At 43.9% G+C, this 27,921-nt stretch overlaps 1 protein-coding gene across 2 annotated transcripts in view; it reads right to left on the bottom strand.

The window, feature by feature from the left end:
* Nucleotides 1-1,036: 1,036 nt before the first annotated feature.
* SLC25A16 (solute carrier family 25 member 16) overlaps nt 1,037-27,921 on the bottom strand; it is a 49,524-nt gene continuing 22,639 nt past the window's right edge. For both annotated transcript variants that reach the window (XM_068112407.2, XM_078775795.1), the window contains 3 exons: nt 15,354-15,516; nt 5,442-5,510; nt 1,037-2,631 (listed from right to left, as the gene is read on the bottom strand). In XM_068112407.2, the coding sequence (XP_067968508.1) occupies nt 2,475-2,631; nt 5,442-5,510; nt 15,354-15,516 (389 nt within the window). In that variant the 3' untranslated portion in view covers nt 1,037-2,474. The remainder of the gene's footprint in view (nt 2,632-5,441; nt 5,511-15,353; nt 15,517-27,921) is intronic.

Below are 27,921 nucleotides of genomic sequence, written 5' to 3'. Positions count from 1 at the left end.
GGTGTACTTTGAATGTATCTGTACTTGTTTAATCTTTCATTTTACAATTTTTTTTTAAAATTGGTTCGTGAAAATGAATGTGAATATCCATGAATAAAGATGTAAATCAAAGCTTAGCAGTAAATTGCAGCTTAGATATTAAACTTAGGTTCAATAAGTAAAACGTGGGCTTAAATTTTGCTCCAGGCTCAACACAGATCAAATAATTATTCAACTCACTTTCTGTTCAAACTCTACAACTACAAGCATAAGTACGTGCATATTTAATCCTTCAAAATGTTTTTATTTAACTCATTAATGAGCATGTTCACACTTACATGTTAAACTTGAATGTTAAAGAAGGTCCGCATGACATTACGGGGTGAAATGTGGGAATTCCGTTTTGCTATCCTGTGCGTATGTATACCAGTCTGATTTTTCTAATCTTTCTATTATACGAGTAAAAAGCCCGTCAAAAATGATGGGTTGGAACAATTTATTCATTGGTACAGCCTCGTGAGCGTACCAAAGTCTGAAGCCATGGCCAAGTGTGAGGTGTGCTTAAATCTTTTTTTTATTTTTATGAGACAACCTACAGATGTAAAGATTCCTTTTACTCTGCACGTGTTGCCCATCACATGCAGTGAACTTCACATCCTTGCGCCTTGTATTTATTATTTAAAAAAAAAACAAAAAAAAAAAACGCTTCTGTAAACCACCCTTGAGGCTCGGTTTGCAAGCCACCATCTACAATTCCAATAGAAGAGAAATAATTACTCTTTTATGGAAAATGTTTTTCGAGTTTGTTTTATCCTCAAAAATAGGTCGTAGTGAACACACATTTGTGTTAAACCATTGACCTTTAAAACCTCCCCTTACGAAAGGGGGGCAGAGATTTGTACAAACACATAAACTGGCATTGGGTTTTATATGGTATATTATATGTATATATATATAGACCTATTAAAGAAGAGGCCATAAGGGAAAAAGCATCACACTGCTTCCCTGTATTGCAATCATGAAACGCCAGTGCATAACATGGGGCAGGAAGAGACGATTTGCTTTTATTACTTTGTAATTTTATTACTTTGTAACAAGGACATTATAGAGCATAAGATTCATTAAACTGTCCTTTATGCCACGATAGAAATGTATTTAGATATTTAACAACACAAGGTTGGTCCATTGTCTAATTTGGTGCTAGCAGCGCATTTACACTGTGTATCCATTTAAAGTGGCATAATGTTACACAGGTTACAGAACAAGTCGGAAGTTAAACTACAATTGGCATAATACTTAATCAGAAAGGTGAATGCAGGTACAACAACAACAACAACAACAACAACAGGCATTTTAAGGCCATTTTCCCTGCAAGAGCGGGGGTTAGCCTTGCGGTCCCCATGACAATCTTCAAGAAAGATGAATGCAGGTAAAAATACAAAATTCCAGATGAAAATCACTGAAGATGTGAGGTGAACCTTCCCAGCCATTTCCCTCTTCCCTGGATCTGCCTATGCATATCCAGGGAACACCAACAAACTGAAGCAATTGAGGACAGACTACAACAAAAGCTTGCAACACTTATTAGCACAAACCTGAAATGCAAATTGCAACGTGTGACAATAATAATTCGAGTTGTTGGCAATATCAAGGCTTCCTAGCTGTAATACAAATTTGAAAGAAGGAACCACGAGACATCTTACAATTCAGCACTGATGAAACTGGTATAACTATAAGCCCATCAAAGACATTTTACTTGTTGAAATAGACATTAATTTAATTTGCTATAGACTCCCATCTTAGTTGCGAAGGAATGATTCACGGGATATGGTCACAAGTGTTCAAATCATAATCGCGAAAGCGTACAACCTGTATACAGTACATGAGGTTTCTTCATCAAAATCTATGAACACCTTGATGTCAAAAAACGGTCTTTTTGATGACCGTGACCGAGTCCAGTTTATTTACCTGAAGTTTTGCATCAATTGATTTGGCGGATTTGGAGAAAATAAAATTATTTTTGAGAAACAATTTCATAAAACAGATGGCCACCAAGTCTTTCAAACAATCGGATTCACTGAATTATGTGCTCTCGATATAAATACTTGTAACCACCCTGTGAAGTTAACGATATCTGTTTACTGCTCTCTGAGTAAAATGCGTCACAAAATATGGCGAAACATTTATAATTAAAAAACCCCAAGAGCAATAGGACATACTGGCTTGGATGCCTAATAATAGTATTCAATTTCAATAAATACAGCATCTGGAAAGATATTTATAACCAAGTGAAAATTCCACAATGACAGGACTCATAACACATTCTGACAAAAACTTATATCTGAAATTTTTGGAGCCTTCCTCATGTCAAAGTTGCATCAACTTACAATGGTATTCTGATGAGTGAACAACAACAACAAAAAAAACCCAGTAATGGAACAATCATGAAAAGGTGAATCGATACATGTCGATATAGCATCCTCGATCTGCCGAGCTCAGTTCAAGTGCAACAGCTGTCGCATTATTTCATAAATTGTGAAGGCGACAGCCTGAGATGGGATGCAGCGAATGTAGTTAAGGGTTAGGCCACGGTACAGTCCTCTCTTCACTCCGTCCTGCCTGTACACTGTCTGCAGTGTTTGCCGCAGGGATCTGCAAGGTGAGAACAATGTAACAATCTGCAGCAAGAGATAAAGCACAATGTTTGATGTTTAAAATAAAACAAACTCAAGTTCAAGGCTCATGAAGGGTTCAAGGACAAAAGTTAGAAAGGCAATATACCAACTGGTAGGCAGAGGGAGCATGGAGACAAAAAGAAACACACAGACAAAACAGTACAATTGTCCAAAAAGAGAGTGGCTGCAGAATCAGTGAGAATAATCACAAAGGATTGTCAGAGAGAAATGCAATGACGACACCATTTACATCGATCAGACAACGTGGACCAACTTTTAACCACTCATCCCAACTCACTCCTCCTCATATGTGGCGATTTCAATTGTCACCATGTAACTTGACTGGGTGTTGGTACCTCTCTCACCAGTCATGGCACTTCAGCAAAGGACTTCTAGGACTCCATTTGACTGACTGAATCTGTGAACTTTCGCACCTGGATTTCTCTCAATCGCAAATCCGCTTTCCGTGCCAAGGTCTTCTGCTCTTCCTCTGCTCAAATTGTTTCATCTGATCATATACTTGTGAAATTCAATATCTCTCAAGCCATACTCAAAAAATCAGCACTGGTGAGTCTGATAATTCACTCAAGCAGATTGGCAGGGACGGCAAGCAGCCATTGCATTTCAAGATTGGTCTCCTATATTTACTGCCCATGACATTAACTCAGCCTGGGAATTCTTCCACAGATGCCTGCTTTCCCTTATGCACATTCATCCCATCTCATCTTCAGTTATCATACCCATCCTTCCACCAATGTTATGCGGAATCCTGTGGCGAGATAGTTGCCTTGAAACAACATGCCTTATTTTCTTGGAAAACAAATCCGACCGAAGGCAATGTCACATCATTCCAAAGTAACACAACAAAATGTGAAAAAAGTCAAGGGGCGTGAATACTTTCTGAAGGCACTCTAGCTCTTAACGGGATCATCTCAGCTCTCCACTCATAGTGGATTATATGATGGTGAGCTGCCCAGGCCCTGATGCAGCAAAGCTGCCCCAAACCATAATATTTCCACGACCATGCTTTACAGTTGGTATCAGGTTCTTGTGGTCAAATGCTGTCTTTGGTTTTCGCCAAACATGTCTTCTGGTACTGTGGCCAAATAGCTCTACCTTTGACTCATCTGTCCAGAGCACATTGTTCCAGAAGTGCTGGTCTTTGCCTAGGTGTTCATTGGCAAACTTTAGTCTTGCCCTGATGTTCTTTCTGGACAGCAAAGGTTTCCTCCTGGCACACCTCCCATGTAGATCAAATTTGTGCAGCCTCTTTCTAATGGTAGACTCGTGCACTTTGACATCAACAGTGGCAAGAGCTACCTGTAGGTCCCGTGATGACATTCTGGGGTTCTTAGAGACTTCTTTCAGCATCTTGCGGTCTGCTCTCGGGCTGAACTTGCTGGGGCGGCCTGGCCTGAACAAGTTGGCAGTTGTTTGGAATCTTCTCCACTTGTAGATGATCTTCCGGACAGTCGAATGATTGATTTCAAATTGTTTGGAGATCTTTTTAAATCCCTTCCCAGACTCATAGGCATCTATAACCTTCTTTCTGAAGGCCTCAGAGAGCTCTTTTGATCTAGGCATGGTGACGCCGCATTTTTTTTTTTTTTTTTTTTGTATACTGAATCGAGGCTCGTCAACAACAAAGAGCAAACCAAACTAAATGTCTGAGGTTTAAATAAGACAGGTTCCTCCAAGATCCTCTAATGATGTTCTACTCATTTGCACCTGAGCTGGTGCACCTGATTCTAATTTTAGGTATTTGAAGTAGTGATAAATGTAGGGGTTTACTTACTTTTTCCACATGCAAAATTTGCATTTATGTTTATTTAAATTATACAATGGACTACAAAATGTAAATGTTTCATGATATTTGTTATATTATATCACCTTTATCTATCAATATTGTTGAAATGAAGATCAAATAGCTGTATGTTGAAATATGTTGAAAAAGTCAAAACTTTACACGGGGTGTACTTACTTTTTCACGTGACTGCATATTGTAAAATGAGATGAGATATATTGTAAAATGAGATATATTGTAAAATGAGAATATATTGTAAAATGAGAGTATATTGTAAAATGAGAGTATATTGTAAAATGAGAGTATATTGTAAAATGAGATATATTGTAATATAAGATATATTGTATTATGAGATATACTGTATTGTAAAATGAGATTAGATATATTGTAAAATGAGAGTATATTGAAATCCTTGTAAGAACATGGTCCGCTAAAGCTCAATGGTAAATAAATAAAGAAACAAGGAAGCGATTAAAAAACGAGCTATCCTTATGGTTGAGCACTGTTATGTACCATTATCATTATGTATTACCATTATCACCTGCAGTTACCTAAGAAGCCCTGAACACTTTTGATTGTTTATTTAAGGGGAGGGAGGACCTCATATGATCGGCTTTTCCCTTATCGACCACATTCCCGGAACTCACCTCCAAAGTGAAAAAAACCCACGGTCTCCCGCTTGAAAGCACTGCGGTGGGCTAATCAAGGCCATTTGTAGTTACTCTGACTTTTCCCTTTCACATTTTGACCCAATATTTAAGTATTTTCTCCATATTATCATAATAAAGGCTTGTTGAAAATCTGATGACAAAAGCTCAAAATCCTCAAATGGTAAAAAAATTTCTGAGACAGACACACAAGACAGACACACAGAAGCAATTGCAAAACACTGTCTCCTGCTGCACCAGGGAGTGAATAGGGGGATGGGGGAGGGGGGGGGAAGGGGGAAGGGTGCCTTATTCTGAATCCTAAATTGCACGTACCCAAAGTTTTCAGAGTTTGGCAAGAGAGTAGAGAGCTGCATTCTTCTGCGTGCCACGTCCAATGGGTATCTGTAAATCGACAAAAAACAGTTCATAAAACAAGCACAAATTGTATACATATACAACCATTTGACAAGGAATAAGATTTAAAAGCAAATAGCAGTGCAATATCCGATCAAAATGACGAGGAAAACTATTAAGTTTTTTTTATACTTAACACAGTCACCAACAATAAAATTAAAGGTGAAACTGAAAATTGAACTGAACTTTACTAATGCTAAATTTTGCAATATAAATATAGCAGCCATATATTTCAAATGATGATAATGTACAGAAACAATTTCAGAGTAATGTCAGATGGATCACAACGCCCTAACAATATAAGCTATTGTCATGATTATTTATAATAATAATAATAATAATAATAATAATAATAACAAAAACAAGAAGCACACATTATTACTGCTTGCAGTTATGGCTGGGTACCTGCTTTGATTGGAGACCAGACCCATGACGTAATCTTTATGAAATTGAATTCAGAATTGTTAGTCAATCACATCTTTTAAGTTTAGCATTGATCGGATGAAGTTTTTTAAATCTAATGTGGCTGCGAGACCAGGTAACTGATTATATTGAAATTTTCAACCAATATTCCCCATACTTTGTTGATCATATTTAAAAATAATAAAATAATTATCCAAAACCGCTTCACCTACCCATGTGATACTTTACAAATATGATCCACTACCCTTGGTGCATACATGTTAATAACGATGTCATCAGTCATGTATTGTGGCAGCCACATTGGCTTCAAGGCCAATGTATTATGAACAATGAGTATTAAATGGAGTACTTGTATTATGTTCATCCAATCGGTTCATCTGACTTGTTAAATATATGCTTGTTAAAGTAGACATCTCTCTGGCCATTCTCAGAGAGCCTCCTCAACATCGACGAGTCTGGCATTTCACTCAGGCCAACTGGCATGGTCTTCAAGCAGCCATAAATCATCTGGACTGGTCTCCCATCTCTACTGCCTCTGACATCAACTCATCCTGGGAATTCTTCCAAAGTAAACTGCTCTCTCTCATGCACAAATTTATCCCATCCAGTCTTCAGTTGTCATACCCTTCCTCCCGTCCATGGTACATGGAATCTTGTGGTGAGGCAGTTGCCCTGAAACAACCTCCCTTCGCCTCCTGGAAGGCAAATCCAAAGGAAGGCAATCTCATTTCCTTTCACAAAGCCTGGAACAAGTGTGTGTCTACCCTCAGGAGAGCCAGAAAACAATATCTCTCTACTCTCAAGAGTGAACTCTCAAACCTGTCTCCCTCTTCCAAATTCTCGTGGCATCTGGTCAAATCCGTTGCCCATCCATTCCCTCCCTTACCTCAAATGGCTACACAGCTGACTCCGCACGTGAACAAGCTGAATGCCTCAACTCTGTGTTTGCCTCAAAATCTTGTGTCCCAAACCCATCTCTCTCTATACCCACCATACCCAGTTGTACCCAGCTGATCCTGAACTCTGTGTCCTTCTCTCCTGACAAGGTGGAGAAGTTTCTGTCAATCCTCGACAATGATTCTGCAACGAGACCAGACGGCATCAGTCCACTGGTCCTAAAATCGTGGTCTGCTGCTCTTTCACACCCTCTCTCTTTTTTGCTCAAGGTCATCTGCCTTCAGCTTGGAAATCAGCAAACATTACCGCTTTACACAAAAAGGTGCAAAAACAGATCCTTGCAACTACAGACCAATCAGCCTGCTCCCAATCATCGGCAAAGTCCTGGAATCCATCATTGCTTCGGATATCAAATCCTTCCTCTTCTCCAATGGCTTGATCTCTGATCGATCATCAATTTGGATTCAGACCAGGTCACTCTACTCTGGACATGCTGCTTCTGCTGTCTCAACAATGGATGGAGGTCCTCAATGACAAACAGGAAATTAGAGCTGTCTCCCTTGACATATCACGTGCCTTCAATACGGTCTGACACCCCGCTCTCCTCACCAAACTCTCCTCCTATGGTCTCCACGGAAATCTCCATGCATGGCTTGTGGTCTTCCTCTCTGGTCATAGTCAACGTGTGGCCCTGAATGGATTTCTCTCATCTCCCCTTCCTGTTCAGGCTGGAGTTCCCCAAGGCAGTGTTCTGGGCCCTGTGCTTTTTCTGATCTTCATCAATGATCTCTCCGATCTCCGAAAATCCTCTCTGGAAAATCCTCTATCTCTTTGCTGATGAGTCCACTCTCTGCCGCTCCATACCTCATCCCTCAGATCGGCAGTCTGCAGCCTCTTCACTTTCTGCAGACCTGGACAAAATCACAGACTGATCAAACAAGTGGAACATGTCTTTCAATCCTGACAAATCTCACACTCTCACTATGTCTCTCCGAAAAGACCGACTGGACAATCCTCCCATCTACTTTCTCAACAATCCTCTCCAAGAAGTTCTGTCACTCAATCTCTTGGGTCTCACAATCTGCCATGATCACGTAACTAGACAATCTGACTATCTGTGGCATGACACAAACCGAGCACGACGTCAACCTGAAGCAGTTCCTCAAAGCAGCCTAAAGGAAGAACATCAGCTATCATGAGGATAAGTGTGTTTTCGACCACTAAACTCAGTATACTAGGCTATGTAGTAGAGGAGGGTCAAATGTGGCCAGACGCTGAGCGTCTTCGGCCCCTGCGAGAGCTACCCATGCCGCAAAACATGAAGTCCCTCCGCCGGATCCTCGGACTTTTTGCCTACTATTCTCAGTGGATTCACAACTATTAAAGCAAAATTTGCCCTCTCAGTGCAACAAAAGCCTTCCCCATCTCGAAGGAGGCTGACAAGGTCATACTTCCACCAACTCAAACGGGATATTGAAGAGTCAGTGGTCAACACAATCGACGAGTCAATACCCTTTGAAGTTGAGACCGATTCATCCGAGTTTGCTATTGCCGCAACGCTTAACCAGGCGAGGCGTCCAGTAGCCTTCTTCTCCAGTACACTCCAAGGATCCGAAAAATGTCATGCATCGGTCGAAAAGGAAGCTAAGGCTATCATCGAAACTGTCCGCCACTGGAGGGACTACCTGACGGGAAGGCACTTTACACTGAAGACTGACCAATGCTCTGTCAGCTACATGTTTGACAAAGGACAGAAAGGCAAGATAAAGAGCAACAAGATCATGCGTTGGCGCATGGAGTTATCCTGCTTCAATTTTGATATTATCTACCGTCCGGAGAAAGAAAACATACCTCCTGACGCATTCTCAAGGTCATACTGCTCATCTACATGCCTGGACCATCGTTCACTATACGACCTCCACCAGTCCCTATGTCACCCAGGAATCACACACATGTACCATTTCGTGACATCTCAAAACCTACCTTTTTCGGTGGAAGATGTTCGACGGATGACCGGCTTGTGCAGAACCTGTGCAGAGTGCAAACCCCGGTTCTATCGGGCAGAAAGGGCCCACCTCATAAAAGCCACCCAGCCATTCGAACGCCTTAATAGATTTTAAGGGACCTTTGCCAAGCACTGACAAAAACCAGTACTTCCTCACTATCATTGATGAGTACTCGAGATTCCCCTTTGTGTTCACATGTGCTAACATGACAAGTTATACGGTGATCGACTGATCGACTGCCGACTGATCGACATCGACTGCCAAGTTATACGACAACAATCCAACTTTTCACCCTATTTGGCATGCCCGCCGACATCCATTCGGACCGGGGACCGTCATTCGTGAGCCGAGAGCTCGGTGAATTCCTGACAAGTAAAGGCATCTCTAGCAGCAGAACCACTAGCTACAACCCGCAGGGTAACGGGAAAGCTGAACGTTACAACGGAACAGTATGGAAGGCTATCACCATGGCCCTGAGGTCTCGCCAACTGCCTACCCAGTGTTGGCAAACTGTCTTGCCTGATGCCTTACACTCGATCCGTTCTCTATTGTCAACAGCTACTAATGCTACCCCCACAGGAAATACTGCTATGTTTTGCTCGCCGCTCCATGACAGGTAGCTTGGTACCGACCTGGCTATCCACACCAGGACCTGTCCTACTCAAAAGACATGTGCGCCAGAGTAAGACGGAACCACTGGTCGACCAAGTGGAACTCCTGCAGGCGAATCCGCAGTACGCCCAGGTCCACTATCCAGACGGCAAGGAAACCACTGTATACATCCGACATTTGGCCCCAACTGGAGACACAAAGGGATGGGAGCAACAGAACGAGGCACCGTGCGACTCGGAGAATGGGGTTGGCAGAGATTCGACTGCATCGGACGATCCTAGCTCCGCGCCCACCGAAGTCTCTGGAGATGCTACTGAACAACAACCACTACGAAGATCACAACGTACCTGGCGGGCCCCCGACCGTCTGGGTCTCTGAGTAGTGTTTTTCTAAGCAAGGGGAGAATGACATAATTACAGTTTTATTGATGCCTCACTTCCTGTGTACCTCACTTCCTGTGTCCTCACTTCCTGGGATCGTTACTGTATAAAAGCGGGTCAGCAGACGACATGCGGGCTGACTGCGATCCGCTCCATGCTACATTCCCTCTTAAGGACTTCGAGCCCAGCTTAGGCCTCTACTTGTGCACCTGGCCACCATTGTGTTGATTAAAGCCTACCTAAAGGCCTACTTGTCTTTTCTGCTCTGCTCTGCCACAACAATTCCTACATTCCTTTACATTAAAAAAAAAGGTTTTTATTACTTGTGTATTATTGTGCTGTACTGTAATTAATTTATATTTACATTAATAATTTGATGACACTTTATGGTTTTTAATTCCCCTCAACCCTTTGAGTACGGGATTTTATTTGATAAAAATACCCCTGGTTCGGGATTAATTTGGCATTTTGGTACGGGAATGCAACCACCTACTGACGATCTATTTATAGGTATAGTCGATGACGTGTAGTAAAGTCATCCGTACACAAAACGTTTTTGCGGGTTGCGGCACAGGACGTCATCCGAACTCAAAGGTGTAATGACTATTTACATATTAATATGGCATCATGTGTGTATATATATATATATATGTGTCGGTTCAAATCAAATTGTAGTTTGTTCCTGTTTCAGAATAGTTTGGCTTTGAGAACAGGGTCCAGGAACGTAACTCGTTCTCAAACCGGGAGGTTGTCTGTACTTTCTAGAGGTACTCAGGTGAAAAAAGACTGTGTATGGCTGGCTATCACGAGGTGGCACTTGTAGCCAACGTTAGCATATTCTGTGTGGACAAAGACAAACAAAGACCCAAATTTGGAAGTCTCGCGAGATCTTTGTCGGCGAGGTCACGTCTTTTCGAAGCTGTCCATGCGCTCACGCTTTCGAAGTTAAGTAATATTTTTCACAATTGTGTTTTTGTCGAAACTGTATTTATCTTTCAGTTTTGTGTACATACAGTGTGTCCTTAGTAAGATTCTCGGTGTTCATTTTTCATACCTGTATACAAAATCGTCGGTTAATTCGTGTCGCATATTTTGAGGCCTAGTGGGCTACCGTGTCCGACCTTGAGGCTTTGTTTTTCTCTCAGCGGTCCGTCAATTGTGCTGCAATTACTTTCGTTCTCTGTTTTTGTCCGTTTTTCACCCCATAATTCCTTGTTTAAAATCTCAAATCAAAAAAATAAAATAAAATATATATATATAATATATCCTTCTCTGTTCTTATTCGTTGTTCTTATTCGTTTATTCGTTGTTCTTATTTGTTCGTTCGTTCTTCGATCATGTGTTTCACTCACCCCCATTTCCATTTTCCATTTCCCCAGATAGTTTTCACTGCTCAATTTAAAAATGTTTAAACTTTCCCCTCAAGTTCTGTATTCTGTCGTATATTATAACACCTTTTTCTTCTTCTTCTTTAAAAGGTTGCTTTCGACTTGCTCACCAAATCTATTAATTCCAAAAAAAAATTCCATCTCTTACAGTTCCTCTTTTCTACATTCCCGAAACTCTCCTAGACTCCACCCCTCCTCCAGCATCCTCAAACGTATTTTTGACTCGAAGGTCACAAGAAACTTATTTTGCAATAAATGCTCGTTTTCCATTAATCGTACACTTTCTAAAATCCAATCTCAGCCCTCCCCTCCAAATCTTCTCCATCACCCATCTCTTTCAAATCTTCCCCCTTGCCCCTCCCCTCCAAATCTTCCCCATCACCCATCCCTTTCAAATCTTCCCCCTTGCCCCTCCCCTCCAAATCCTTTCAATCACCCATCCCTTTCAAATCTCCCCCCTTGCCCCATTCCCTCCTAAACTCCCCCCACACCCCTCCCCTCCGAGACTCTCCCTCGCCCCTCCCCTCCTAGACTCTCCTCTCACCCCTCCTCCTCAAAGCGTCCTCCCCGCTTCTTCCCCTTTCCAACTTTCACCTTCATCTCCCCCAAACTTCTGCCTCGCTCTTCCCCCTCCCCAAATAACACCTCACTGTTCCTCACCCAATCACCATCAAACCTTTTGTCCGCCCTATCCTTCCCTTTCTCCAAGTTATTCTGAAATCTCTGACACACCTTCAACAGCTCTCCCTACCTCTTCCTCCTCTTCCACATCTTACCCTACCCCTCCCCCCCCTGTTCTGTATCCGATGCTCCCCCTTCCTCTTCATTAACGGTATGGACCTCAAACATCTGGGGCCTTCGCTCAAACTTGACTGATCTCTCCATACAGGTTGCTTCTGACAAACCAGACGTGATCTGCTTAACAGAAACTTTCCTCCTTCATGATGTCTCTGATTCCTTGGTATCTCTCCCAGGTTACTCCCTCCTCCAGTATGATAGACCTGAGCCTCGTCCTGGAGGTGGGGTTGCTATCTTTATAAAAAAACTCTTCCTCACTCGCCCTGCACTGCCCTCTCTCCACCTCACCTCTGGCTACGGCTTCCCCCTTCGCTCCCACCTCTTGTTCATATGTGTGCTGTACCGTCCACCAAACAGTGATGACTCCATCTACATCTCACTGTCTGATAATATGGACCAACATCTATCTACCCATCCCAACTCTCTCTTCCTCATATGTGGTGATTTCAATTGTCATAATGCCAGTTCGCTGGGTGTGGGTACCTCTCTCACCAGCCATGGCTCCTCAGCAAAGGACTTCTGCGACTCACTGGGACTGACACAATCTGTCAATTTCCCGACCCGGATCTCAGTCAAAGGAGCATCTTCTCTTCTGGACTTGGTTATGACGAACTTCCCTGAAAATGTCTGCTGCTCTTCTTCTGCTCCAATCGGCTCATCTGATCAGGTGCTTGTTAAAGTAGACATCTCTCTGACCATTCTCAGAGAGCCTCCTCAGCGTCGATGAGTCTGGCATTTCACTTGGGCCAACTGGCACGGCCTTCAAGCAGCCATCAATCATCTGGACTGGTCTCTCATCTCTACCGCCTCTGACATCAACTCATCCTGGGAATTCTTCCAAAGTAAATTGCTCTCTCTCATGCACAGATTTATCCCATCTCGTCTTCAGTTGTCATACCCTTCCTCCCGTCCATGGTACACGGAATCTTGTGGTGAGGCTGTTGCCCAGAAACAACTTGCCTTCGTCTCCTGGAAAGCAAATCCAACGGAAGGAAATCTCATTTCCTTTCACAAAGCCCGAAACAAGTGTGTGTCCACCCTCAGGAGAGCCAGGAAACGATATCTCTCCGTTCTCAAGACCGAACTCTCTTATCTGCCTTCCTCTTCCAAATCCTGGTGGCGTCTAGTCAAATCTGTTTCTGGTGTTTGTTCCCCCTCCATCCCCTTCCTCACCTCAAACGGCTACACAGCTGACTCCGCACGTGAAAAAGCTGAATGCCTCAACTCTGTGTTTGCCTCTATAATCTTGTGTCCCAAACCCATCCCTCTCTGTACCCACCGTACCCAGTCGTACCCAGCTGCTTCTGGACTCGGTGTCCTTTCCTCCTGACAAGGTGGAAAAGTTTCTGTCAACCCTTGACTCTGATTCTGCAACTGGACCTGACGGCATCAGCCCATGGGTCCTAAAATCCTGTTCTTCCGCTCTTTCACTCCCTCTCTTTGTTCTCTTCACCCTCTCTTTTGCTCAAGGTCATCATCTGCCATTTGCTTGGAAATCAGCCAACCTCACCGCTTTGCACAAAAAAGGTGCAAAAACAGATCCTAGTAACTACAGACCAATCAGCCTTCTCCCAATTATCAGCAAAGTCATGGCATCCATCATTGCTTCGGATATGAAATCTTTCCTCTTCTCCAATGGCTTGATCTCTGATCATCCATTTGGCTTCAGACCAGGTCACTCTACTCTGGACATGCTGCTTCTGCTTTCTCAACAATGGATGGAGGTCCTCAATGCCAAACAGGAAATTAGAGCTGTCTCCCTTGACATATCACGTGCCTTCGATACGGTCTGGCACCCCGCTCTGCTCACCAAACTCTCCTCCTTTGGTATCCATGGAAATCTCCACGCATGGCTGGCGGACTTCCTCTCTAGTCGTAGTCAACGTGTGGCCATGAATGGGTTTCTCTCATCTCCTCTTCCTGTTCAGGCAGGAGTTCCCCAAGGCAGTGTTCTGGGCCCTGTGCTTTTTCTGGTCTTCATCAATGATCTCTCTGACTCTCTTGAAAATCCTCTCTATCTCTTTGCTGATGACTCTACTCTCTGTCGCTCCATTCCTCATCCCTCAGATCGGCAGTCTGCAGCCTCCTCACTCTCTGCAGACCTGGACAAAATCACAGACTGGGCAAACAAGTGGAACATGTCTTTCAATCCTGACAAATCTCACACTCTTACGATGTCTCTCCGAAAAGACCGACTGGACAACCCTCCCATCCACTTTCTGAATAATCCTCTCCAAGAAGTTCTGTCACTCAAGCTTTTGGGTCTCTATCTGCCATGATCTTTCCTGGGAAAACCACATTTCAAATCTGGCCTCCAAAGCCAGTCGCCGACTGGGCATCCTCCGTCGTGCGAAGTCCTTCTTTGGCACACCTGAGCTCCTCACCACATACAAGGCTTTCATCTGCAGCTCAATGGAATACTGCTTTCCGCTCTGGGCTGGTGCTCCTGCCTCACACCTAGCTCGTCTTCACGCTGTTGAAAACAAAGAGTTCAGAATCATTGGAATCTCCCGCGATGAAGCTAACTCCGAGGGCCTTTCACTCACTCACCGCAGGCAGGTTGGTGGTCTTTCCGTCTTCTACAGACTCCTTTGCGGCCTTGCCGCCCCCCAGCTCTCTCTGGGCTCTGTCCCCCAAATATTCCTACAGGTCGCACAAGATCTGCCTGCAACCCTCTTATGGTTAAACTGCCAAAATCCAGACTCTCTGCTCACCTTCACTCCTTCATTCCTCTTTTCTCCACCTCTGGAACAAACTCCCTCACTCTCTTCAATCCCACTCCTCCCTCCAGGTCTTTAAAACAGCTGTTCACCACCATCTCTTATCTTCCCCCATCCAAAGCCTTGATCTTTTCTACCCCCGCTAATTTCATCCCAAATCCACTTTTTTGAAATACCAACTTCTTTCCTGGAAATCCTTGGTGTCCTTGTGTTTTATACTTCTCCCACCCCCCCCCCCTTTCCCACACCTCCTCCTCCCAAGCCCTCTCCCTCCCACACATCTCCCGATGTCCCTGCTCTCAAATGTTGTGTTTGTGTGCTTCCCCTTCTCTCCCCATCTTGTCTACCGCTCCCTATTTTTATATATTTTGTTTGTCTGTTTGATTTTTTTGTGTGATAAATCTTAGCTCTTTCACGAGCCTCGATTCTGTGTACAAAAAAAACAAAAAACAAAAGTGCAATACACCTTATGCTCTGTCATTTAATGTGGGAGTAAGTGTCAAAATAGAGAAATCATGTGGATTATCTGTATACTTTTAACTTTTATCACATAACAATGACAAGCAATTAAGAAAATCAAAAGAAAAACGAAGAAATGTAGACTCACGAGATGGTCTGAGCAAAAGCGCCAGCTATACCCCCACACATCAAGTTGACAGGGGTTTTCAGCACAAGCACATTTGGATTGTCGGCTGAAGGCTTTCCCAGTAAACTGGGGGCATAATCTAGGCCAAAGCTCTTGAGAGTGCCAAATGTGAAAAATGACACACCTACAGGAAACAAAATACCTCTTAAAATATGACGGTTCAAGTTACTTCCAACAATTCAGGGGTGGCTCGTGAGGGGGGGAGTAGTAGGAGGTATGGCAGGAGGGGTCCAGGATGGATAGGGGTAAAAAGGAGAGAAAGCAAACAACAAATTTATGAAGACTGCATAATAGAGAATATGAAAACACAATCAATTTGGATCTCAAACACAACCTGGTGTTGGCTTAGCGGTTAGGGTGCCGGCTTGGGATCCTAGGATCCTGGGTTCGAATCCCGGTCGATCGTTGAATTAACGCTAGGGGGGTTGACTCAGCCTGTCATCCTTCTGAGGTCGGCAAATTGAGTACCAGCTTGCTGGGATGAATGATCACGGTGTGTACCCCGATGTAGAATAGGTACACCGTATCCCTGCGTGTCGTAAGAGGCGACCAAGGGTTGGCGTCAGGAAGGGCATCCGGCCATAAAAACATTGCCTCAAACAGGGAGCCATGATTGTCATGGGGCCCGCAAGGCTAACCCCCGCTCTAGCGGGGAAAATGGCCTTAAAACGATCATTCAATCAATTTGGATCTTGTTTCATTTTTATTAATTTTTTCAAAAAAGGGGGCAAAGGAACACATCACTCCCACTCCCATAAGCCTCGACTTTGTATGCAAAATTATATTTTGGGCAGAACAGTGTGGTAGTTTTTTATATGAAGTCTGTATACATTTTATTGAGACACCCTGTATATTTGTAATATATTATTTTGTGGAGTTCCGACTTGTGTCCAACTTCTGGTGACATTTATAATCAGATTTCTCCAAACATCCCTATCCTGCACGGCTTCTCGAAGCTCTGGCAGAGGCAGCTTGTGGCCTTTACCGCATTCATCCAGTGCATACAAGGTCTGCCTCTTCCTCTTTCAAGCATATACCAGCATGGTTGATTTCTCCAGACTTGTGTTTTCTGCACGCATGATGTGCCCAAAGTATGACAGTTTCTGTTTTAGCATTAGTGTTTCTCATGTACATGGTGGTCTAATTTCTTCAAGCAATGATTTGTTTGTTCTTCTTGCAGTCCATGGAATTTTCAACATTCGTCCTCAACACCAGATTTCAAAACAGGCAATCTTCTTCCTTTCTATATTTTTCACTATCCATGACTCACATCCATACATTGCAAATGGAAATAATAGACCATTCACCAGCCTTTCCTTGGTTTGTTTTGTCACATCTTTAGCTTTCCAGATCTTTGCCAATCCTGACATTGCTGTTCTCCTCAATGCTAACTGTGTACTAGTTTATCCTCCACAGTCTCCACTCATTTCAATCGCAGAAGCTCGGAGGATGAAACTTTCCAATACTTCCACATGATCGCCTTCCAATCTGAACATATTGATTTTCTCAGTTGATAAGATTTGAGTCTTTTTAGGTTTAAACAATAAACAGCTGCTTCACTTTCCTTAGTCACTGTCTGCAGCAGCTTCATCAAGTCCTCTTTACTTTTTGCCAACAGATTGGTATCATCAATATACCTTAGATTGTTGATTCGTCTACCTCCAATCCGGACTCCAGCCTCTATCATCATACTAAAATATGTAATTTGGTGTCTTGTCTGTTTGTCTCTCTGTCTGTCTGACGATTTTTGACCGCGATACGTTACTTATCCAATCTCAACCAAACTTGACAGGAGGACTAAGGCCCCCCCCCCCCCCAAAGGGGTTTTCCCTACCACTGCCGCCAATTAGGTTGCGTGTTGAGGTGTATATCCGTGTTAAGCTAGCTTTATCGTGGCGTTTTTCCAAGGCCACTTCTAATAACAAAACAAACGAGCAATCAGAGATTGCAGACCCTCGCCAGGATGTGTTTTCAGTGGTTTTTAAGGCTTTTGTGTTAAAACAAATATGGCGGCCGAACCATGTGACAGATGGTCATCAATTTTTTTTCTCCACCAATTTATCCCGAGATTATGCTCAAGAAATTTCATCTTGATCGGATGAAGTTTTGTACTTGTCGAATGATGACATCATAATGGAGGCACCTATGACATCATCATTAACATTTTATTCCCCATGGAGAGTTGTTTACAATGAGCCATGTCTCAATTTTTTCTATTCAGCGCTTTCGGAGATATAGAGGTGCAAAGGTTTGCGGTTTTTCCAACATGGCGGCCGAACCATGTGACGTATGACGTCAAAATTATCATTAAAAAACGATACAGGTGTTGTTGCACCTATGGTGAAAATTTCCTCGGAAATTGGACCAATGGTTGCAGAGAAAATCGTATTCATTCTGTGCGGACAAACAAACAGACAACCAGACAAACAGATGAAAAATCGGTCAGAGACCGAGGACTTGCTGGAATGTACTTTTTTTTTTTGATTTGCCAACCACTCCTCGCCATCACGGTCGTCTCTCCAACGCACAATCCCACGAGATATGCGGAAAGGACGACCCAAAACCAATTATCTTCTTTTCACACAAATTATATCGCACAAATATGGCGGCCGAACCACGTGACCGATGACGTCAACATTATTTGTTTTCTAAACTAATTTATTCCTAGATTATGCTCAAGAAATTTCATCTCGATCGGATGAAGTTTTGTACTTGTCGAATTATGACGTCATAATGGAGGCACCTACGACATCATCAACATATTTTATTCCCCATGGAGAGTTCTTTACAATGAGCCATGTCTCCATTTTTTCTATTCAGCACTTTCGGCGATATAAAAGTGCAAAGTTTTTCGGTTTTTCCAAGATGGCGGCCGAACCACGTGACCGATGACGTCATCATTATTTTTATTTCTTCCCTCCACCAGTTTATGCCGACATGGCACTCAAGAAATTGCATCTTGATTGGATGAAGTTTTGTAGTTGTCGAATTATCGAATTATGACATCATAATGGAGGCCTTGGGCCTAGAGTTAAAAATTGGGCACAGTCCATTCCAGGGCAAGGCAAATATGTGTGTAAATTATGGCAATGCTATGTGCAACGATGTAGACGTAGTACTGCGCACAAACAGACAGACAGACAGACAGACAGACAGACAAACCAACCAACTTGCCAGAATCTATTCCGGCAAGTAACAAACAGACAGACAAACGGACTCAAATGCAATACCCTCTCCTCAGGCGAGGGTAATGATAAAAGCATAATATTGTCGCGCGAATCCCTTGGTTAATACCGTAGGACTGCGGATGACTGAATGGGCTTTAACTGGAGGCGACGATCAATCACAGATTCGACTATAAAAGCACGGGAGGAAGAATGAAGAGGAAGAAGCGGCAAGCGCGTACCTGTAGCCCCGACAGCAGCTCCGATCCTGGAGGGAATGAACTCGAAACGAAACCCGAATTCAATGTACAAAAATAAACACGTTTATTGAACGGAACACGATACAAAGAAACGCGACGGCAGAAACTAAATCCTACGTTGGGACGTCCCTACACCAGACTTAACAACAGGACAAGGGAGGAATCAACAAAATAAAACGTTCATTATGTATTTGTGTGAGATGTGGTGCGTCTTAACTGTCCGCAGTGGTGCGTCCGTCATCCAACGCGGCCCCGTCCGGCGCAAAGAAGCCTCAGTCCGCCTCGTTCGCGCGCTCCGCTCGGCCCCGAGCGACCCGCTCAGCGGCACGCCCCGCTCCAAGCTCCTCGTCGGTCGCACACGAGGTCCGTTCGCTCACAGCACCAAAAGCACCGAGCACCGAGCACCAAGAAGAACCAAAAGCACGACGAAGATTCAGGGAAAATTCCAACGCCCACGCAGGGAAGCAGAACCAACAGATCTCCAAGAGTCCAGCGCAGAGACAGCTTCAAGCATGAAGGGTCCAGCGCAGAGCCACACAAGCACGAAGGGGCGATCTCCAACACGAAGAGCGAAATGCCCGCGAACGAGCCGTTTTGTCACGCGCAGTGTGACGTCAGCCCCAGCGCGCCACCAATCAGAGCCTCGTCTTCGTGATCTTTTCGCGCCTTCCGACGTCACCCCTGCTCTTCCCCCAACTAGCGACCCCCTTCTAAGTCGTGTGTTCGCGCCTTTCGCCTCAACCAATCACACGTCCCATGGGCGTGGTTATAGCTTGCTTTACACGATGTTTGACGCCCACGCCGGCGTAGTACGAGGCCGCTTCCTGCTTGTCTTTCCTGTAAGTCTTTGTTGTAAGGGAGGGGAAAAATTTACTGTGGTGCACTAATGGATCTATCTAGTGTCTATATGAGTGCGTTGCCATAATGGACACTGGATTGGCGACAGAGGGAACGACAAAGGAGGGAATGTTATCCATAATCCCTGCACTATTTAGCATGACCCGCCCCCTCGTGGCGGGGACACAAATACGCACTTATACCGACATCCGGGCTACACACAGAAATTACATATAGATTCCCTACCACGACAGTCGAGTTACCTACCTATACAGATCTATCTGGCTCTAGATATTCCTCCACCCAAATTCATAACAATATTAATGTTATAACAAAACAATATTACTCTTATTATAATAGAGCAAACATATATGGTTATGCATGTATGTTTGTTTGTATGTATGTATGTATGTATGTATGTATGTATGTATGTATGTATGTATGTATGTATGTATGTGTATATGTGTTTATATGCGACCAAAACGTCTTCTTCTTCTTCAAATAAAATTAACACCCAAAACACAGTCCGTGAACTCTTAATTACGTTTTGACTGCTGAGACCCCTCAGACCTTTGATGACCCTTTAAATCCCCCAAGACCCTGAAGAACCAAAACACCCCCGAGGAACCAAAACACCCCCGAGGAACCAAAACATCCCCGAGGAACCAAAACACCCCCCGAGGAACCAAAACACCCCCCGAGGAACCAAAACACCCCCCGAGGAACCAAAACACCCCCCGAGGAACCAAAACACCCCCCGAGGAACCAAAACACCCCCCGAGGAACCAAAACACCCCCCCCCCCCGAGGAACCAAAACACCCCCCGAGGAACCAAAACACCCCCCGAGGAACCAAAACACCCCCCGAGGAACCAAAACACCCCCCGAGGAACCAGAACACCCCCCGAGGAACCAGAACACTCCCCGAGGAACCAGAACACCCCCCGAAGAACCAAAACACCCCCCGAGGAACCAAAACACCCCGCGAGGAACCAAAACACCCCCCGAGGAACCAAAATACCCCCCGAGGAACCAAAACACCCCCATGGAACCAAAACACCCCCGAGGAACCAAAACACCACCGAGGAACCAAAACGCCGAGGAACCAAAACACCCCCGAGGAACCAAAACACCCCGCGGCCCCAAAACACCCCCGAGGAACCAAAACGCCGAGGAACCAAAACGCCGAGGAACCAAAATGCCCCCGCGGCCCTAAAACGCCCCGCGGCCCCAAAACGCCCCGCGGCAGCAAAACGCCCCACGGCAGCAAAACGCCCCGCAGCCCCAAAACACCCCGAAGAACCCAAAACACCCCGAAGAACCCAAAACACCCCGAATACCCAAAAACACCCCGAAGATCCCAAAGACCCTTTAGACCCATAAATACCCCAAATAACCAAAATACCCCCTAAAGACCCTTAAAGACCCAGAGGAAACAAAAGACCCTGAAGACCCAAAAGCTCCTGAAGACACTGAAGACCCAAAACACCCGGAATACCCTTAAAGTCCCAGAGAATCCAAAAGACACCACAATGGTCAAAGATGCCTATCCCTCTGAAACAATGTGTGGTGAGGCGCATGGTTGCGCGCCGAGTCACACTAGTACTAATAATGTCCCACCTCCCCAAAGGGTGTTTCCTCCTTGAACAAATGCTGTGTTAGCTGTATAAATAGCTTAGCATGCTTCTTTTCGTGGGAGCAATGGCTTCGACCAGAAGTAAAAATATTATAAACCACAAACACATATGATTACCTTTTTAAAGTCACTAATGCTGTTTAAACATTAAACTGAAAGAAATTTGAAGGAATCGGACATCAATCTATGCTTATTACGTTGACGAATGCACCTGATCGAAGATCTACTGTAGTCTATATACGCCACAATGGCTAATAACATGACCCTTCCTGCCACTTCCATGGAGTTCTTCCAAGGTGATTTTTCAAAGCCGTTTCTCAGTACAAAAGTAATAACAACACTTATGATAATAGCATAGTATTGTTACGTTTGTGGGGGGTAGTGATACCTTAGTTCAGGTAGAGTGTATAGATTGGTGTGCCCCGACTGTCGTGAAGAAGAAGAACCACCTCGATGTACCATAAGTAGGGATCCGGTAGACCATGTGTAAGCTTGTATCTTCGTCCCCATCACAAGGGGTGGGGCATGTTAGTTATCTTAGGGATTATGGGTAAATGAATCCCCTGTGTGGTTACCTCTATAATTTATTCCTCTGTTCCTCATGACACCACACTCAACACCTAGCCAGAATTGCGCATTTAAACACACTAATTAATAAAAATCACCAGAAACGATGCATCAAGCATGACCGATGACGACCCCGACTTGGTAAGCACACAGGACAGGCAGCTCCGTGGAGACACGCCCAAAGAGCGGTGATTGGGCAGGGGATTTATTGGCACAAGCACGGGTAATATGGAACTCGCTGATAGGAACAGAGACTGAGACGATGTCAGAGCCACGGGTACAAAATAGTTGGAGCGGCGGACATTTTTCTTCTCGTTCTGGATGCCATGGCATACGGTCGTGGACCGACATTTTCTCCTCTTGCGCCTTATCGTTTTGGAACTGTTGGTGAACGGTCGCTGCTGCTCTTGCGCCTTCTCGTTTTGGACTTTGGGTCGCATTTTGGTCTCTCCCAGCATCGACATTTTGTCCCGCGGCATCGACATCTTCTCGCCCCTTCGATGTTGGACACCATCGCGAGTGATCGTGTGCCGATACCTTACTAGTGGTCGTGAAGAGGAAGAGCCACGGACTGAGAACCACGGGTTTCCAAGCAGGAACGGCGAGTGGACAGGTGCGGCCCGTTCTGCTCGCGAGGCCTGTAGCGGAACGGGGGCGGACTGAGGCCCCCCCCGCCAAGCCCGGAGCTGCTTCCAGATTGCACGCACGCGGGCCTGAGACAATTCCTGACCAGATTCGGGAGTCGCTCGCAGATAAGTGCCAACCAAACCTTTTATATCATTATATTTCCCTTTGTCTGTGTACCGAGTCTGTGCAGGGGCGCTCCAATTTAATAATTTATTGTTATTTGACCGTGTTTTCTTTGTTACCAGCATTTTCTTTAATAAACCTGTTTATTTTTGTACATTTTAACTCGTGTTGCTCGAGTTAATGTATTGCAGGGTCGAGGACTGCCGGTGGGATCCGTGAAGGTAATCGCTCCGGCTTCTCCACCACTTGCCCACACGCGTATTCTCCCCTATATCTTGACTGAACGCCTCAGAGTTAAAGCCCGTTCGGAAATCCGTTTCCTTGGAAGATTTTAATCACCAGGAACGCGACAGTATTAATGATATTATGAAACAATATCCCCACTCCCCATGGGGTTTTGTGACTTGCGATATTGCCTGGTTTTCCCATCTGCTCCATCTTCCCTCACTCGATCTACATCTCGTTTGATCATAGCCACCTCTTTAAATTTGTATTTGGACAAGATTTCTCAGTGGGGCAAATGTAATCAAGTTAATTTTAATGCATCTAAAACTCAATTTCTTTCCATCTCTCTGTCTAAAACTCAACTCTCCAATCTCCTTTGAAAGCTCCACAATTACACCATGCGATTCAATAAACCTACTAGGTATTACCCTTACATCAAATTTATCCTGGAATCCACACATTACACAAATAGCTAAGTCTGCCTCGAAGAAACTGGGAGTCCTGTTCAGATGTCGAAGATTCTTATCCTATCAACAGTTGCTTCAACTATATAAAGGATTGATTCGTCCTTGTATAGAGTACTGCTCTCACATCTGGGGAGGTTCTAGCTCCACATACTTACTGGATGGAACTGAATCGAAAGTAATCCAAAGTTTTAAAAAAAATCGCCACCCCATAAAATGTGTACAAAATGATACACTGAAAAGTTACTATAGAGTGAAGTCATAAACCTTTAAAAGCCATACCTTTTAGTCTCAAGTTTTTTTTTTTTCAGAACAAACCAGACTGATAAAAACACAAGAATACATTGCTAAAATCCCAAATTGGGAGATCGCAAAATACCACAATACACCAAAAGCAATAAAACACTAGTTGAATGCCAATAACATGTGCAGACTAGGAAATGTTTCCGTAAAAAAATCTGCCATGGATTGCTAGGTACAACAAAATGCATTAATAAGTGTAAGTTTTTATTACGACATTGACCTTCTTCATGTGAAATTTTTAAAGCATAGTTGAGGCAAACACGCATGCTTATTTTAAGCTTCTGTCCAATCGTCAGCAAAGTGCATGACACCTGAGCCAATTTCGGGCAAATGTCAATGCGCATTGCATTCCAAGCTCCACCCCTGTCAAGCATCTTGATATTATAGATATTTCTTAGCTTTGAAAAAATCAAAAAAAAAAAAAAAAAAGTCATAAATACAAAATGATCAGCAAGCTTTTGACCAATGGGTTTTGTTTGAGTATATGCACAAGATCTCATGACTTGAAACCTGAGAAGTTAAGGTTATCCATGCAGTGGTCTCTAAGAAAAACCATCACAAAATATAGCAGAATAATAATAAAAACGTAAATGAACAAGAACGGCATTCGTAGCAAGCATAATCTCGCCTCGCATGTTCATTCTGAACAAAAACACCATCGTTAACCAAGCATGCTACTATTATGGCCCACATACCCGCCCAATATGGCTGTGATAGCATGTGACATATGACATCAGTTATCAATAAAATATTCTTGTGTTTAAAGTTTTGCATCGATCGGATAAGCGGTTGCAGAGAAAACCATTATTTAAGCAAAAATATAAACACAGACGGAAGGACAACCACGTGCACACGTACGTATGCACACACACACACACACACACACACACACACACACACACACACACACACACACACACACACACACACACACACACACACACACACACACACACACACACACACACACACACACACACACACACACACACACACACACACACACATGCATCCCCTTTGGTGCGAGACTAACAAGAGGCTTCAGGGTATAATTATTTGGAAGCCAAAAACAATCTAGAGGGTTGGTGAGATTTAGCACATACTCGGATGGTAACAAAACAGTTGCAAGCCTTATGAAGAGACTGGAGATTACCTTCAGTCAGATTTGCTAATCATGGTAGACCACTTTTTGCTTCAGACTATAGGAGGTAATTGAGCCTAGTGTTGGCTTAGCGGTTAGGGTGCTGGCTTGGGATCCCAGCATCCTGAGTTCAAATCCCGGTCCATCATTAAATCAACGCCAGGGGGTTGACTCAGCCTGTCTTCCTTCCGAGGTCGGCAAAATGAGTACCAACTCACTGGGTCCTCTCTCAAGGAGGTTGGTGGCAGGATTTGCACTCCAGCCGCCGTAAAACACCTCATTCCGTAACACACACATAGTGGTGTGTGTCGAGATAGTGCTGATGTTTCATCCAAGGACGCAGCGACATGCTGATCCAGTGCATGCTCCCATACGACAACGATAGGAGGTCATTGCCATATTTTGAGCAAGTGGTGTAGGTCATGCGGAATGTACTAGATGATGCACATGGTGTGGACAGGAAAAGTGTATTCCAATAACATGAGGGATTAAGGTATTGCCTTGCTCACATCCTTGCTATTCATTTAGTCCAATTAGTGGGGCAGCTTAGGTAGTGGATGGGGACATGCCGGATAAAAGCACCAAAATTTTATCAGACAATCTTCAGGGTCCCAGCTATGAGTCTATAACCGGCGCCAAGCGATACGACCACTCTTATTTGAAATATTTTATTATTTGTGAAATTATTTTTTGAAAATTTTGGAAAATAATTTTTTTTGGGGTTTTTGGAAAAGAAATGGTTTTATTGCAGAAATGAGAATATTTTCCAAACATTTTGGTGTAATTGTTTTTTAAATCGAACATCTAGAAGTATTTTAAAACAATATTTGAAAATTAGGTGTCTCGGGTGCATTTCCTCAATTTGGAAATGGTTCTTGCAGAGTTTTGTGGTTCTTGCACAAGGATACCAATGAGGTCTGACTTCTTTCCTTGGCGCAGTTTTCCTCTTTCAGATAGAGAAGGGGGGTGCGGATGATTTTCATGCTGGAAGAAGGTTCCCATATCTGTATCCCTGTTCTGAGCAACTATGTACAGACGAGAGAAGAGGGACACATCATCTTTCAACAGGGAAACATGCTCTGACTGCTTCCTCTTCCCCTTGGATGGTGACCTGAAGAGAGGCAATGAGTTCCTCTTCACAGGCTCATGGATTGACTGCCTTCGTTCAGTGATGATAGCCTTGTTGTAGCTGTCGTACTGAGCCTTTCCCACTTATTCTATGGTATGCACAGTGTTGGCCACAGATTCTTCAATCACATGCCGCTCGCATCTGCTCGCTTCCTTCATCTAGGAACGGGTTTGCTCATATCGTTGATAACTTGAATAAGGCCCAGTGTTTGCTCGTGAAATGTCTTCTGCGCAGACAGACCTCCTTCGTGGTGCTGGCGTTCATCTTCTGAGATGGCAGTGTACTCCCGCTCAAACTCAGTGAGAAAGCGTGCCTGCTCAGGTCCAGCGATCATCCACTTCTTGAAGGCTGGTGGGTTTTCAGTCAGGCCGACTGCTCCTCCAGGGCCCTTCACAAGCTCATTATTTTGTTCATGGGCTTGGTCGATCGGAATGCTGGAGAACCTTCTGGCTGTCTTCTGAACAACCCAGTTGCCTCTGACAATAAACTCCTCTTCGATTGTTGGAGGGAGGCTCTCCATGTCGCGGATGTGGATCGGGACCCATCTGGCATAATTATGGTGGTCAAGTGCGAAGAATCATGGTGCCAGGGCTTTCAGAGACTCGACATACAGGGGAAAGTCTCTTTCTCTGTGAGCACGAACGAAGGTGAGTCCCAGGAGCTCAATCCTCAGGATGGTGTCCCAATACTGAAAGGTTGGACTCTTCGTGATCATGCTTTGTTTCCAGTCCTCTTCTGTCCGATCTTCAGTTGCTGCACCAGCAGCTCCCTTCAGGTAGGCATCATTTTGCAGCTTGGAGAGTGCCAGAGCGCTGACTTGGTGGGCATGCCTGGTTCTCGTCAGGTGTGATGCCTTCAGGAAGGATTCAGCTGTGCCAGCAGAGGCTATGCCTGCTTGGTTTATTGCTGTCGCCCATCCAGATCCGTCTAGGTAGTCTCCAAGTGTCTTCCACACCGCCATCTCCAGGTAGAGTCCGCCGAACATGACAACATACTGATCTTCACCGTGTGTGGTAGGGCCAATGCCACTGAATGAACTTGGCAAGCGCATACAGCGGAGCATCCATTGCTATTATTGGAATCTGTCCAGGGTTCAGGAACTGTGTAGATTCACGGATGATATCCATTCCATGCTTGATCATTGCAGGTGTGGCTGCCTTCTCATTGAAGAGAGGCAGAAGTTGAGTGATGGCAGCTTCTACTTCTTGAGCAGGACTGTTTTGAAACGAGGCATGGGAGGTGGACCAGGCTATACAATCTCCCTTGACCACCTCTTCTTTTGCCATGCAACATATAGCAACATATAGCAGATATAATTTCAACATATAGCAGATTTCATATAATATGCATGTAATTAAATTAAAAAATATAAATGTCTATTGTGCATGCATCTTGCTGTTCGGATCGTTTGGCGCCGGTTCTAGAATTGAAGCTTAGATGCTTAGGAAATGCACCTGAGACACCTAATTTTCAAATATTGTTTTAAAATACTTCTAGATGTTCGATTTTAAAAACAATTACACAAAAATGTTCGGAAAAGATTCTCATTTCTGCAATAAAAACATTTCTTTTCCAAAAACCAAAAAAAAAAAAAAATTCCAAGAAATTTCCAAGAAATTTTCCAAATTGACGAAATGCACCCGAGACACCTAATTTTCAAATATTGTTTTAAAATACCTCTAGATGTTCGATTTTAAAAACAATTACACCAAAATGTTCGGAAAAGATTCTCATTTCTGCAATAGAAACATTTCTTTTCCAAAAACCCAATTCTTTTTTTTTTCCAAACTTTTCAAAAATAAATTTCACAAATAAATTTGTTTTTCAAATAAGAGTGGTCGTATCGCTTGGCGCCGGTTATAGAATCATAGCTGGGACCCTGAAGATTGCCTGATAAAATTTTGGTGCTTTTATCCAGCATGTCCCCATCCCTTTGAAATTCGGTGCTAAGCTGCCCTACTAAATATGCTGGTCCTTCTCTTAATGCATGTACTGTGTTGTGTGTAAATGTTCCACCACTTGCTTTTGAAACTGGAGAAAAATAATTATATACC

The sequence above is a fragment of the Myxine glutinosa genome, chromosome 4 (assembly GCF_964187855.1).
Source record: "Myxine glutinosa chromosome 4, kmMyxGlut1.1, whole genome shotgun sequence".
Lineage (NCBI taxonomy): Eukaryota > Metazoa > Chordata > Myxini > Myxiniformes > Myxinidae > Myxine > Myxine glutinosa.
This window is presented reverse-complemented; position numbering and strand designations above follow the sequence as displayed.